At 43.3% G+C, this 15917-nt stretch overlaps 1 protein-coding gene across 1 annotated transcript; it reads right to left on the reverse strand.

The window, feature by feature from the left end:
* Positions 1 to 2935: 2935 nt before the first annotated feature.
* On the reverse strand, positions 2936 to 4463 carry GADD45G (growth arrest and DNA damage inducible gamma). Its single transcript, XM_037034803.1, has 4 exons — positions 4288 to 4463; positions 3964 to 4065; positions 3633 to 3846; positions 2936 to 3544 (listed from the first exon to the last, which is right to left on the reverse strand). The coding sequence occupies exons 1-4, from the start codon at positions 4338 to 4340 to the stop codon at positions 3434 to 3436; spliced, it is 480 nt and encodes a 159-aa protein (XP_036890698.1). The 5' UTR covers positions 4341 to 4463; the 3' UTR covers positions 2936 to 3433.
* Positions 4464 to 15917: the final 11454 nt, after the last annotated feature.

Here is a 15917-nt window from a genome sequence, read left to right on the forward strand (position 1 = left end):
GGGTCCCACCTGCGGACTCCACTTTCCCTCCTCATGCTGCTTAGGTGCACCAGGCCAGACTTGCCCTACTGCCCCCAGTTAAGTCATAAAGTCTTTCATCAGTGGCTGGGGAAAGAAAATTCCCTTTTGATTTTTGGAGGGGACACACCCCCGATGAGGAATGCAGGAGCTGGTGGCTTGGAAAACCAAGCAAAGCTCAAGAACTTGGAAAAAAGCAAAAAAGACTATCTGTTCAGTGAGCTGACCCCACAGCCTTGCTTTATTTGCCAACATCCTTGTTTTTCTTCTGAAAAACTCCTTTTCTCACTTTTTTAAAGTGGTCTTGGTAACAATGCCACTGTGTTAATGAGGCTAATGGTTTAGTAACTGCAGCCTTTGAAAATAAAACAAGTGTCAGCAATCACTTTGTCCTTTCATTTTATCAGTGAGAGAATGAAGGCCCTGCTCCTTGTGCAAACAAGGGTCACCTTGGAATAAAAGAGGAGCCTGACCTACTCTTGTTGCTCCAGGGCAGGCACAGGTTTGCTTTAGGCCTGCAAAGAGCTGGCAATGGCCTTGTTTGGTGAGGCCTCTAGGTGAGGAAGACTACCTAACCTAGGTAGTTGTGACAACTAACCTGCCTAACCTAACCTAGGTGCATGTGACAACTGTGCTGGAACAGCTGAAGCCAGGAAACACCCTGTATCCAAGGTCATTGAGTGACATGAGGGCATGTAACAGGATGTTAAGAAAAAGAAGCAGGAGGTGACAAAATGCAAGGTGAGACCTACTATTTTGAAGTGTTGTGTGTGTTTAAGTACTGCACATGATATGTGCACCTCAGAGGGAAATAGAAGGTGAGAAGAGATGCCAAAATGTGGTGATGGCCTTTAGAGGCACCTTGACCTTTTTCTTTATTTTTTATGTTCTACAGAAATATGAAATGAATGAATACAAACAAATGAAGGTCTACAATGAATACATAAATGTTGGTAAACTTACAAAGTTACCTTATGAAAGTAACCTTCCTTCCAATGTCAGCAGGTTAGCACTTGGAGGCGTAGGGAGCCCAGCAGCCTGGTCCCAAACCCACTACTGCACTTTGAGTTCTGCAATCTTTAGTGAATGCCTTCACTAACTTTTAAGTATTGTTGTAGTTAATGTTTATTCAGTGTTTTCTAGGTGCAGAGCATTGTACCCAACAGTCCACACAATCACCTTCAACATGCACATGATAACTGGCTTATGTATGCATTACCACTTAGGGTTATCGAAGTATGAGAATGTAATAATGTATTTATAAGCACTGTGTATCTTAGTATCTGTCCTCTGAGGTATTTCATTTTAATAGCATTAAATGCCCATTCATCCCCTCAAAATTAAGCACAACCTTTGGGCCTGCCATAGAGTCCCAGCATGCATTCTTTCCCCTGCAAATTCCCCTAGCCCCCAAGGCTCCATCAGAGAGACTTGCTGTAAATTCTAATCTGAGAAAGCCAAGTGTCTTAAGGGCTGCCAGCTGAACTTTTTACAAGGACCAGTCTGCCAGCACCAGGGTCTGCCCACCTGCTCTGGGCAATATTCTGCTAAATATACTCATGAAGCGTCCCTTTTAAGTAATTATACCCCTCGGGTGTTTACTATAGCTTGCTGTGGCAAATGGCCATAGAATGCAGACTGGCATAGAAACCCACTTGAAAGTTTCTGCCTCAGCAAAGAAAACTCAGTTTTAAGCAGCAAATTGGTAAAATATTAATGAAACTTGGGCAAAAGCACAGCTGAATTATTTCATTGGGTTTCTGTTTAATTGAAGGGGAAATGTTTTTGAGAGCTGATAAACATGAAACACAATGCTTTAATTAAGGGAAGAATAATCAAATTCATACAATCCTGTTGTCCTGAGAATGCATCCATGATTTGGAGGAAATTAAAGAAGTGACACCCAATAAGGCAAAACAGCCACCTGGAACTGCTGCTAAATCAGTAAAATCCCCTATTTAAATAAACAGCATACTGCCCTGCCCAAAGGCTCAGTGGACACTGGGCAGCCTGTTAGCAGCATGCCAGCCCTGTGTGTATTTCCCCTGCTAAAAGCTGCTGAAGTCAGGCAGGGGTAAAACCAATTCATATTGATCACATAAGAAGGATTGATTCACTCAGGACATTTCTTAAAGTAAGCCTTCAAGGAAATAATTTAAATTATTTTTCTTCCGTAAATGGGACTGTGAATTGCAGCAGTCCTCCTGTGATGTGGGCAGAGAACACTCAGAACAGTAGACAGAAGATGACTAACTCACATCTATTTGTGTGGATGGTGCCTTCCCATTTTTGCTCAGATCTTTTTTCTATCACAGCCATGAAAAAACAATGACTTGCTTAAATGCAGCCATGCTGACACATTCGATGTTAATACTTTGATGACATTGCTGTAAGCACCATTCCTTTAAGAGGGAAAGGTTCCTGAGAGCTGTGTGCTGCCAACCTCAGGGACCACAAAAGGCAGCGTCTGCACAAGGCAATGCTCATTGTGCAGAAATGCTGCCTGCCTCCGGAGAGCTGTTATGATAAGCAGATGTTGAGGGGGAGGGGAGGAGGAGAGGAGGGGAGGGAACCATGAGAGGAGGGGGAGAGCAGAGCTAGGTTGCTGTTAATCAGGTTGGATGGCCAGCCTGCAGCTACCGCAGTGATGTCTTATCTGAAGTATGCTCCTGCCTTGTAAATTTAAAAATCTTCCTAAAAGGAGAAAAATAGGAGCAGGGCTCAAGTCCTGTCCTAACTCCTGAGCAGTGTCCCCTCCCCCAGTTCCAGCTCCTTGGGAGCCTGCCTGTATATAATTCAGCCTAGACAGCAGGATGAACGGGTGCCATCCAGCTCCATGAGTTTCAGCAATCACCTGCAAGACTGCTGACCACCTCCCCATCAGAAAGGACTTCCTACCCTCAATAAAGAGAATACGTTTGTTTCGGTAAGTTTATTATAAAATTCAAAGCTGCAGCAGCATAATCCTTTGGAAAATGAACCATTGCCCAGATCCGTTTGAAACAGTAGTGCAGACTGCTAGGTCCGTCAGAGTTCCAGTAACTGTGCAAGTCCAGGCCAACTGGCCTCGCCTTTCCCCTGCTTCCCGACCACAGCGCAGGCTGCTGAGTCACGCCTGCCAGGTCAGTCCATCCTTCCCAGCATCGCTGCCAATGTCTGGCCTCCGGGCTTACTGGGCGAGTAGCCGCTCCCCACACATGTAGAGTCCTTGGCTCAGGGCCAGCCTGCCCCTGCCACCACTGGCCCCCTCCTTGGAAGAAGCTGCACTTCCTCGCTGCTCTCCATGTACCCCCGCCTTCCAGTCTCCACGCCGAACTCCTGTGCCCTCAGAGGGCGTGTCAACAGAGCCAGCCCCGCGCTAGGCGCGCCTCGGGGCGTCTCCACAGTGATCAGACCAAGGACCTCTGTGGGGCTGTCACTCCGGGAGGGTGATACTGGGCACCCAGTCATTGACGCTGCGGCTCTCTTCGCAGAACAGACTGAGCTTCTCCAAGGCGGGGTCCTTCCATGCATCCTCATTGGGGTTCTGAGAGGAGATCGCAGAGATCAGCTAGGTTGGCCACTAGATGCCGACTGGGGGCAGGAGTGGGTGGGGACCAGAGGAGTGCACTCACCGAAATGAGGATGCAGTGAAGGTCTCCTGGAGCACTCGCCTCATCACCAGCACCCACGATGGCCGCCAGCCGCTGCACGTCGCCCACACGAACAATATCGATGTCGTTCTCGCAACAGAAAGCTTGGATCAGCGTGAAATGAATCTGCAGTGCAATGTCGCCCTCATCCTCTTCGTCGGCGGCCAGCACACAAAAGGTTACATTGTCGGGGTCCCTGGGCGGGCAAAGATGGAGTTGTGAGGTCAGGGCAGAGAGCTCGGATGCCCCCATCATCTCCTGGGTCTCCCTGAAGCTGCCCGGATGGCCACCCACGTGCTGCGCTTATACTCACATGTTCAAGACTTTGGCCGACTCGTAGACGCCGGCGGTGAGGCAGCCCTGGCGCTGAGCCGACAGCAGTAACTCGTGCAGCGCTTTGCCGGCACCCTGCATCCTGAGAACAAGCCAGCGGCTTGAGCGGAGACTCCACGAACAGCGATGGAGTCCCCAACCGCAGAAACGCACCCCAGTACCCTAGCCCATGGATGCCCCTGAAAGCTCCATTGGCGTACCCGCCCCCCAGCTCCCCAGCCAACAGGCTTCCGTGACCAACTGTAGGCACTGCAGAGCGAAGCTCCCCTCACTCCCAAACTTCCGGCACCTGGTGCCAACTCACCTGGCTGTGCTTTCAGGAACCGTGTCCTGGCTGCGGACTTCTTCCAGTGTCATGGTGCAGTCTACCAGCGGCTAGATATCCAAAAGAGGAGCTGGCGGAGTAGACCGAGCGAGAGAGGAGGTGGAAGTCTGCAACCCGCTTCGGAGCGCCCACTGTTAACTTGTGTGCCCGCAGCAGCTCGTGCATTTATATAGGCTGGGACCGGGCGCCGCCAGCTGGCACGAAGCTGCGAGCCCATTGGCCGACGCCGCTTTCTGATGCAAATGAGGTGGCGGCTGGTGGCTCCTGCCAGAAGGCCACGTGGGGAGGGCTGCGGGGGCAGGAGTGGGGGGTGCCGGGGGGAGTTGGATGACAATGCCTCAAATCTGCTGCTTTTGTCAGGGTGTTACTAGGCAGATTGGAGCCTGCCGATTTCATCTCGATTTTTCTGGGTTAAGTCCTTAAAAGGAGAAGTTACATATTAAAAAAAAAATACTTGTCAATGAGACTTAGCAATTTTTAAAATGCACCTTTGGATAATCTAAAGGATTTATTTTCTGTTTGTTGCCACTTTTCTATTTTTATCTTTTAATTTGTAGTTTAATTTGGAAACTGTTGCTTTGAAACTGAAACTTAAAGCAAAAGCATGCAGAGCTCTCTGGCTTTAAGCTTGCAAAATCGACACTTAAGGTTAGGAGCATGCGGGTAAGTCCTCAATGCACGCTCAGTGTCCCAACCCAAAGGCGCTGAAAAGGTCCTAGTAAAGGTCCCCGCACCCTGGTAAAGTGCTACCGGGCGCTGGGCCCGTGAGCAGATTGTAGCCGGCGCACGCGGCTCGTTTACATTTCTATGGAGGGCGCATAATAGTGGAGGTCTGGCGTGTGGCAGTTTACGGGAGGGACAATCAAGGCTTTCTCTTCATAGCGACACTGTCCACCTGCTGCCTGGTGGGACGAGCAGGAAGGCTCAGTTCGTGGCGGTCGCTGAGCTGCCCAATGGTGGGGGTCTGGGCCACGTGCCACTCCTGCGCCATTCAGTGCCCTCCACCTGCATTTGCCCCTCTGCACATGTGACCCATTTGTTTGCAGTTCTGCCCCACCTGGGAAGCAAAAGGAACTCAACGCTGCAGCACTATCTGCGAAGTTAGGTGCACTCCACTGGGACCCCAAGGTTCCAGTCCCCAGAAGCTTGGAAAACGAAGCTTAGAATCCCTTTCCCGGAATGCCCTCTACAGGTCGCCAGAAAGATCTTGACCACCTATTTCCATTAGCCTCTGGTGTTGACTTCTGGCCCCCTGCTCTGCTGTCAAGGGGTGGCTCTGACAGGGTCCACTGAGCCCGGGCCAAACTACCCACTGATGGAAGTCATAGTGAGGGCTGCAAAACCCACCAGAGGATGAGGTGGGTGAGACATATGGAGCAAGAGTCCTTATTTCTTACGGTATTTTGAATTTTTTAATTATTTAAATATGTATATATAAAAAGATTCTTTTCCAGTAATAAACAGAATAATAAAACTGGACAAGACCTTAAGAGAATTTAAGAGACATTCTATGATGTGACCATTTTGGACCTACATCATTTCAGGCTCTTTGCTCACTCTTGGGGTTGGCAGCTCTCCACAGCAACTCATCCTTCTGTAGCTAGCGGAGGCCCTGGAGAATGGGCAGGACAGCAGCTGTAACACCCAGAGTGGGGGTAGGGAGGGTAGGTGAGGCGGTGGGAGGGGATTCCTGGAAGCTCACGAAAGCTCTGCAGCCTAACTGAGATAATTAAGAAAAATAACCAAGTGAGCTAGTGGCTAGCGCCCCCGGGTGGTTTACCAGCAAAGGTAGCTACAAAATCAGGCCACCTCTTCCGATTCCAAGAAGCCCGTGTTTGCTCACCTAACGTTCCTGAAACTGACGTGTCTGGAGCGAGGTAGAGCCAGGCAGCATTATACTGCATTTGTTTACTATTGTTTCCTTTCTTTTTTGGTGGCATATAAAATGATGGTGTGCCTCGACTGGATAAAATCTGTTTATTTTTAAGTGATTGAAACTTGAGTATTGTTCTTTTTTAAATGGATTTGTGCCAAGAGGCCTGGCTGGGTAGGTAGGTCAGCTGGTTAGAGCACAGTTCGCCCCTGGGCAGTGCACATACAAGAATCAACCAATGAGTGCATAAATAAGTGGAACAACAAATCAATGCCTCTCTCTCTCTCTCTCCTTCTCTAAAATCAATAAATACTTTTTTTTTAATTCACTTGGCTGGAGAGTTGCATCTAGCTCAAATAGCCAAACCCTCAGGTAGGCTTTCACTGGCTGGAGAGGCAGCTTTACAAAAAGAAATTATTGGTTCCAGGTCACCAGGAAATGTTGCAAATAAGACTTATTTGACATCTTAGCACTTCCTCCCCCCATCACCATTTATAATACCAAAAATTTCCCTGCACACCAGGCCTCATCCCCTCCTCCTGGAGTAGGCTGCTGGACAGGCCTGATTGGGGAGGGGGACAGGGACAGCATTTCCATTTGGCACTGAGCCAGCCCTGAGGGAGAGAGCTTATTAACAACTTCCTGGGGTTATTACACTTTGCTCACATTTTTTAAGTATTCCATTTCAGGAAAACTGCATTTCTGACACAGAATATGATTTCACATGGGTTTCTTATGTCACTCCAAATTGCCCCCAAACCCTCATCTCAATTAGGAAAGAAACATTTTATCAGAAGGAAAGGTGGGCCCTCTATCAGAACCCCCCAAGCCCCACCCTGCAGTTAGACAAATGCAGGAGCTGCTGTGACTAAGACAGGCCGTTTTCCCTCAGACTACAGGAGAAGAGTGGAAGAGGCTGCACCCCAACCCTGGGGCCCTTGGGCCCTTCAGTCTACCCCAAGATAGATGACTGTTGACAATAGCCAGTGGCCCACCTGCCCTGTTGTGATGCTGCCCACTGTGATGCTACCATGCTCCCAAATGGCATTCAGCCAGTGTCTCAGCCTGCTGGAGCTCCATCTCTTTGGAGGCTGTGCTGTTACTCCAAGCTCCTCGTGATTGTATCCCTAAGCCTTTCTCTGAACCTTAATAATACAGGTGATGGTGACTTTATTAAAGAAACATCCCCAGAGATGCTATGTTTTTAAAAGCCTTTGGGTGTGCTGACTGTTTAATTGTTTTGTTAACACATTCTCAGAAATTCGTTTTTTGGTTACTCTCAAGGCCTAACTGAAGTGTTGGCAGAGAGTCTGCTGATTTTGGAATGGAAGGAAATAGGCCTTGAATAAGTAGTCAACATTATGATATAGTCCTTGTGGCAATTTCTTGAATTATTTGTTTTTAGTGTGCCCAAACACCATCTTTACATAGCAGGTTCATCCTCCTTATGCCTACAGCCCCACCAGAGACTGCAGGGCACAAATGTGCTGCTCAAAGCCAGGCTGTCTTAGTAAAAGCCCCAGTCATTGCCACCTTTCAAAACTGGCAGCTTTCATGTAACTTGGATGTCCAGCTTCTTTTGCAAAATGAGATTTGGCCACCTCTGCCTGCAGTCACCACTAAGCACAGACACCACAGTAACCATCAGCTGGAAAGGAGGCACTGGAACCCCAAACTGGGCAGTACCTTCCAGTTCACCACATTTCCTCCATGCCCTTTTGTGGACCCAGAGCTTCGTTCATTTACATGACCTGCTTGTCCCCTGCAGCCTTTACATTTGCAATATTTTAAAAGAAACTGAAGTTTGAACAGCAAAACAAAGAGACTAGGTGCTTAAAAGATGAACTCAAACAGGGCAAGCATTATTTGTGTCCCAGATTCTGCAGGATGGGTCTCCCACATGACACAGGGTTCTGAAAGCAGTCTGAGTTGGTCCCTTTCTAATGGCTAGGCATTGCTGTCAATCCCTCACTTCCACTCTTTTGTCAGCCCCTTCTCAAGCAGCACAGGCCTCCTTGGGTTTCAAAAGTGGTTTTTTTTCCCAAAAAGACTCATGCATTGGGCGGGGGGGGGGGGGGGGGGGGGGGGGCNGGGATTGACAGCAATGAATTGGTGATAATACTACATTACCTCAAAAGAGAAACTAAATTCTTTGTGCAAGATACACACTTAAATCTCAGCAGTGTCACCACAAATGTGTTCCAGAATCTAATAAGCACAGCATGGTGCCCCAACACACTGCCACGCACCCCATCCTCTGAAACATGAGGTCTGTGTATGGGGAGGCTTCAAATGACAGCTGAGGCAGGAGACAGGAAACTGAAAAGGGAAATCCCCACCTAACAGAAGCCTGGCATCTGTGGTCAGTCCCCACAAAGACAGGGATTTCTGGAAGGAGCAATGGCTTAGCCTTTGAGAGGATCACATTAGCTCAGTGAAAGTCCTGAAGTGGGGTGGGGGACAAATCATTCACGCACTTGGTACTTCCTGTGTCATGAGTAAGAAATGATTGTGACACATGTCACAGCCATAGGCTGAAAACCCCTGAAAAGCCACAGATGTGCTGACTTTCACATGGCCTGGCCATGTGCCGGTCTTCTGTGACTCTGTTTCCCCCATATGAAATGAAGATCTTCCTTTTGCCCTTCATGAACTTTATAGTTTCTAAAGGTCACACTTGGTCACCATTTGTCCCACGTTCATGTTTTGTTTGGTGGGCAATGTTTTAAAACGACTTAAAAATTCAGGTCGGACTTGTTTGTTTGTATAAATAGAAGCAGTTAGCATGCATTTCCCCTGCCACCCTGAACATGTCCCAAATGTCACATTAGGCCTGCTGACTTGTTTAACCCCTGCCTGGCCCCTTCAGACATTTGAGTCTGGGATAAACCTTCTTTTCTAACAGTGTACAGTAGCTAAGATACTGTGGTTACCCTTCAGAAAACATTAACTTCTAAGCATATAATAAATTAGTAGAACTTTGTAACTAAAAGCTCTACTTTATGTTCTGAAAGATCATTTAAAGTGTATAAATACCCAGACATTGGAGGTTGTACTTAGCAGAACAGGGTTCAAAACTGGGTTTTGCTGCTTGCTTAACTTTGACCTCAAGCAAAAGAGATAGTACATGATATAAAGTGTAAGGTAAGACAAGTAGGTAAAAGACCTGTATTTGTCTTTAAAGGCATTACAGAAAGAAATTGAAGAAGATAGGACTAAATGAAAGCATATACCATGTTTGTGGATAGGAAGAATTAACATAGTTAAAATGTCCATACTACCCAAAGCAATCTATAGATTCAACACAAATTCTATCAAAATGCTAATGGTGTTTTTCACAGAACTAGAACAAATAATCAAAAAATTTATATGAAACCACAAAAGACTCCCAAATAGCCACAGCAATCTTGAGAAAGAAGAACAAAGTTGGAGGTATCACGCTACCTGATCTCAAACTATACTACAAGGCTGCTGAAATCACAACAGCATGGTAATGGCATAAAAACAGACATACAGATCAGTGGAACAGAATAGGGAACCCAGAAATAAACCCAAGTATCTATAGTCAATTAATACATGACAGAGGAGGCAAAAACATACAATGGGTTAAAGATAGTTCATTTAATAAATAGTGTTGGGAAAATTGGACAGATAAATGCAAAAAGTAAAAGTAGACCACCACTTTACACCATATACAAGGTAAACTTAACTGGATTAAAGACTTAAATGTAAAACTTAAAACCATAAAACTCCTAGAAGACAGCAGAGGCAGTAAACTCTCTGACATTGCTCTTAGCAATATTTTTTTTTCTGATATATCACTTCTAGCAAGGGAAACAAAACAAAAAACAAGCAAGTGGGGCCCTGGCTGGTATAGCTCAGTGGAATGAGCGCAGGCCTGCGAGCCACAAGATCGCGGTTCAATTCCCAGTCAGGGCACATGCCTGGGTTGCAGGCCAGTTCCCAGCAGGGGATGCATGAGTGGCAACCATACATGGATATTTCTCTCCTTCTCTCCTTCCTTTCCCCTCTAAAGATAAATAAATAAAATCTTTTAAAAAAATAAGCAAATGGAGCTACATCAAATTAAAAACATTTTGCACAATAAAGAAACCATCAACAAGACTAAAATACAACATACTGAATGAAAGAAGATATTCATCAATGATAGATTCCATAAGGAGTTAATATCCAAAATTTATAAAGAACTCATACAACTCAACAACAACAACAAATTCAATTAAAAAGTGGGCAGAGGACCTGAATAGATACTTCTTTAAAGAGGATGAACAGATGGCCAATACATATATGAAAAATTGCTCAGTGCTACTAATTACCAGAGAAATGTAAATTGAAACCACAATGAAATAACACCTCACACCTGTCAGTATGACTGTCATTGATAAATCAATGTATTGGCAAAGATTTGGAAAAAAGGGAAGACTCATGACCTGTTGGTGGGAATGCAAATTGGTGCAGCCACTATGGAAAACAGTGTGAAGCTTCCTCAAAAAATTAAAACTGGAACTGTCTTATGATCCAGTAGTTCCACTTCTTAGTATATGTCAGAAGAAACCCAAAACATATTCAAAAGAATATACATACCCCTATGCTCATTGCAGCATTATTTATAATAGCCAAAATATGGAAGCAGCTTAAGTGTCCATCAATACATAAATAGATAAAGAAAGCTGTGGTACATACAATATGAAATGATACTTACTTGGCCATAAAAGATAATGATATCTTACCATTTGCAACAGCACAGATGGACCTAGAGGGTAATAGGCTAAGTAAAATAAGTCAGAGAGAGAAAGACAACTACTATATGATTTTGCTTATATTGGAATCTGAAGAACAAAACGAATAAGTCAAAGAGAAACAGACTCACAAATACAGAGCAGATCAATGTTTGCCAGAGAGGAGAGAGGTTGGGGGGACTGAGTGAAAAAGATGACGGGATTAAGAAGTACAAACTGGTAGTTACAAAAGAGTCATGGGGATATAAAGTACAGCCTAGGGAATATAGGTAATAATACTATAATAACTGTGTATGGTGCCAGGTGAGTACTTGAAATACAAGGGAGGTCACTTTGTAAAGTATATGATTGTCTAACCGCTATATTGTACACCTGAAACTAATACAAAATAATACTGAATATAAACTGTAATTGAAATATAAAATTTTAGCCCTGGCTGGTGGCTCAGTTGATTGGAGCATCGTCCTGTAACGAAAAGATTGTGGGTTTGGTCCCATCAGGGCACATGCCTAGGTTAGCCATTCAATCCCCAGTCTAGAAGTATATGGGAGGCAACCCATCAATGTTTCTCTCTCGCATCAGTGTAACTCTCTGTCCCTTCCTCTCTCTCTAAAAATGGAGTGAGGAAAAAAGAGTCCTTGGGTGAGAATTTTTTTTAAAGGAGTAAGTATAAAATTTTAAAAAGAAAAAAATTCACTGTAAGGTAAGAGTCTATGCTTATCCACAAATTAAATCTCCTTTTATTAAGTTTTTCTTAAAAAGCATATTTCAAAATATATATGACAAGGAAATATTTACTTCAATATTTCTTCTAATAAGGAAAATCTGAAACCACAATAGGGGACAGGTGTTAAATCATGGTGTAGCCATAAATGAAACATGAAGAGTGTTCCACGGCCTGATAAAGCCTTGGATATAATGTGGAAACTGAGGTACTGAATTGTGTGATTCTTATGCAAAAATATCTAGTACACATGATGAGCACTGTACAAATATCAAGATATGGACTATGGTTGTATCTTGAAGTGGTGAGATTTTAGATGATTTTTTACTTTCTTCAACTAAACTTTTCTTCAATTAAGGATTCTGCAATCTGATTTTATTCAATTTCAAAATTCTCGTGGGCAATAACCTTAGCACCAGACCTCATCAACCTGACTCCTGCTTCAGGCATTATGTGGAGTGATTTTTGACCATATGGTAACAGATCAAGAAGTGAGACATCTGCGAGGCTGGGCTTCTGCCAAAAGGAGAAGCCAGAGTATGACCTTTGGCTCCTGAACTGCTCATCTTTCTCTGATGTTAGTCTGTTCTCAGTTGAGTGAAAATGGTTACATTGCACTTGGAGGTTCACTCTGGAATGACTGCCATGAAATCTCAGGCTATGCACTAGAGGCATGAAGGAGGTGCCAGCACCCAGACACCTAGGGACACGTTTCTATAGCATGTAGTTCACCAAGACACACAATTTAGCAATCTGCAATGGCTAAAACTTTCACTCCCTTTTTGACAAATATCTACTTTTCAAAATTATCATATTTTGCCATGTATAATGAGCACTTTTTTCTGCAAATTTTTGAGGGAAAAATAAGAATGTACATTATACATGGGTATAAGGATTACATGCCATGGGTATAATAATCCCATGTATAATGCTCACAAACCATGCGTGCACATTATACATGGCAAAATATAGTGATTATAGCAATAAATTATGAAAATTGTTTACATAATACATCAGGAATTTTAAAAATTCAAAATCTTTAAGTATACTCAATCCATTTTTGAGACTCTTCTAAGTGGAATTCAGTTTTCTAGTATCAAATTCCACCCATTCAAGAGGGAGCATTCCTCAATGTAATAAAGGCCACATATGAGAGAACTACAGCCAACATCATACTCAATGGGCAAAACTAAAAGCTTTCCCACTAAGATCAGGAACAAGACAAGGATTGTCTTTCACCACTCTTATTCAACATAGTATTGGAAGTCCTAGCCACAGCAATCAGACAAGAAAAAGAAGTAAAAGGCATCTAAATCAGAAAGGAGGAAGCAAAACTGTCATTGTTTGCAGATGACATGATAGTGTACATAGAAAATCATATAGATTCCATCAAAAAACTACTTGACTTAATAAATAAATTTGGCAAAACAGCAGGATACAAACTCAATATTCAAAAATCAAAGTCATTTTGTTACACCAACAATGAAATATCAGAAACAGAAATCAGGGAAAAAATCTTATTTGATATAGAAACAAGAAAAATTATGTACACAGGAATAAACCTAATGGAGGAGGTAACAGACCTGTACTCAGAAAACTACACAACACTGAAAAAAGAAATTAAGAAAGACACAAACAAATGGAAGCATGTACCATCCTCATGGATTGGAAGGATTGACATCGTCAAAATGTCCATACTACCCAAAGCAATTTATAGATTCAACACACTTCCTATTAAAGTACCCATGACATATTTCACAGATATAGGACAAACATTTTAAAAATTTATATGGAACTATAAATGACTCCAAATAGCTGCAGCAATTTTGAGAAAAAAGAACAAAGTAGGAGGGATCACAATATCTGATATCAAACTGTATTACAAGGCCACTGTAATCAAAACAGCCTGGTACTGGCATAAGAACAGACACATAGACCAGTGGAACAGAATAAAGAGCTCAGAAATAAATCCAAGTCTCTATGGTCAATTACTATTTGACAAAGGGGGAAGAAGCATAAAATGGAGTAAAAATAGCCTCTTCAAGAAATGCTGTTGGGAGAGCTGGATAGCTATATGTAAAAAAAATGAAACTCAAGCACCAACTTACACCATACACAAAAATAAGTTCAAGGTGGATAAAAGACTGAAATATAAATCATGACACCATAAAAGTCCTAGAGGAAACATAGGCCGGAAAATCTCAGACATTCTGTGCAGCAATATTTTCACTGGTATCTCCCCTAGAGCAAGGGACATAAAGGAAAGAATAAACAAAAGGGATCTCATCAAAATAAAAAGCTTCTGCACAACTAAAGAAAACAACATTAAAATGAAAAGAGAACCAACTGTATGGGAAAACATATTTGCCAGTGGGACAAGGGTTTGATCTCCAAAATGTATAAAGAACTCATACAACTCCATTCCAGGAAGACAAGCAACCCAATTAAAAAATGGGCAAAAGACTTGAACAAACACTTCTCCAAGGAGGACATAGAGGGCCAAGAGACAGTATGAAAAGATGCTCAGCATCACTAGCCATTAGAGAGATGCAAATTAAAATGACAATGAGATACCACTTCACACCTGTCAGAATGGCCATCATAAACAAACCAACAAACAACAAATGTTGAAGAGGTTGTGGGGAAAAGCGGACACTAGTTCACTGTTGATGGGATTGAAGACTGGTACAATCATTATGGAAAACAGTATGGAATTTTCTCAGAAAATTAAAAATGGATCTGCCTTTGACCCAGAAATTCCACTGCTGGGATTATATCCTAAGAACCCTGAAACACCAGTCCAAAAGAACATATGCACCCCAATGTTCATAGCAGCACAATTTACAATAGCCAAGAGTTAGAAGCAACCTAGGTGCCCATCAGTAAATGAGTGGATCAAAAAACTATGGTACATTTACACAATGGAATACTATGTAGCAAAAAGAAAGAAGGAGCTCCTACTTTTTGCAACAGCATGGATGGAACTGGAGAGCATTATTCTAAGTGAAATAAGCCAGGCGTTGAGAGACAAATACTATATGATCTCACCTTTAAGTGGAACCTAATCAACAAAACAAACAAGCAAGCAAAATATAACCAGAGACATTGAAATTAAGAACAGACTTATAGTAACCAGAGAAGAGGTGGGAGGGAGTAATAGGAGGAGAGGGGGAAGGGTTTTCAGGAACATCTATAAAGGACACATGGACAAATCAAGGTGGGGTGGAATCAGAGGAGGGAGGTGGGGATGGCTGGGGTTGGAGGGAGTGGGGGAGAGAAAATCAGGCAACTATACTTGAACAACAGTAAAATCTTTTTTTTTTAATTTTAAAAATAAATAAATTGATATTTAAATTTAATAAATAACTAAATAAATTTCACCCATCCAAAAAGAGTGGGACAAGTTTTGAGTATACTGTTATTAGCAGTAATGGCATTATGATTTAATTTACCAGACTTTTATAGGGTTTGGTATGTGCCAGGCACTATTGCAAACATTTTTTAAAATATATTTTATTGATTATACCATTACAGTTGTTCTATTCCCCCCCTTCATTCCCCTCCACCCACACACTCCCTCCCCCACCATTCTCCCCCCCTTAGTTTATAACCACGTGTCTCAAGTTCTTTAGATTCTGTATTTCCCCCACTATTCTTGCCCTCCCCCCAATCTATTTTCTACCTACCATCTATGCTATTTTCTGTGCCTTCTCCCCCCTCCTCCTCCTCCCACCCCCATGTTGCTAACCCTTCATGTGTCCTTCATTTCTATGGTTCCACTCCTGTTCTAGCTGTCCCCTTAATTTGCTTTTGTTTTAGGTGTGGTTGTTAATAACTGTGTGTTTGCTGTCCTTTCACTGTTCATATTTTTCATCTTCTTTTTCTTATATAAGTCCCTTTAGCATTTCATATAATAAGGGCTTGGTGATGATGAATGCCTTGAACTTGACCTTATCTGAGAAGCACTTTATCTGTCCTTCCATTCTAAATGAAAGTTTTGCTGGATAAAGCAATCTTGGCTGTAGGTCTTTGGATTTCATGACTTGGAATACTTCTTTCCAGCCCCTTCTTGCCTGTAAGGTCTCTTTTGAGAAATCCGCTGACAGTCTGATGGGTACTCCTTTGTAGGTGACTGTCCCCTTATCCCTTGCTGCTTCTAGGATTCTCTCCTTCATTTTGGTCTTGGCTAATGTAATTATGATGTGCCTTGGTGTGTTCCTTCTTGGGTCCAACTTCTTTGGCACTCTCTGAG

The sequence above is a fragment of the Sturnira hondurensis genome, unplaced genomic scaffold (assembly GCF_014824575.4).
Source record: "Sturnira hondurensis isolate 20B ecotype Veracruz unplaced genomic scaffold, ASM1482457v3 Scaffold0022201, whole genome shotgun sequence".
Lineage (NCBI taxonomy): Eukaryota > Metazoa > Chordata > Mammalia > Chiroptera > Phyllostomidae > Sturnira > Sturnira hondurensis.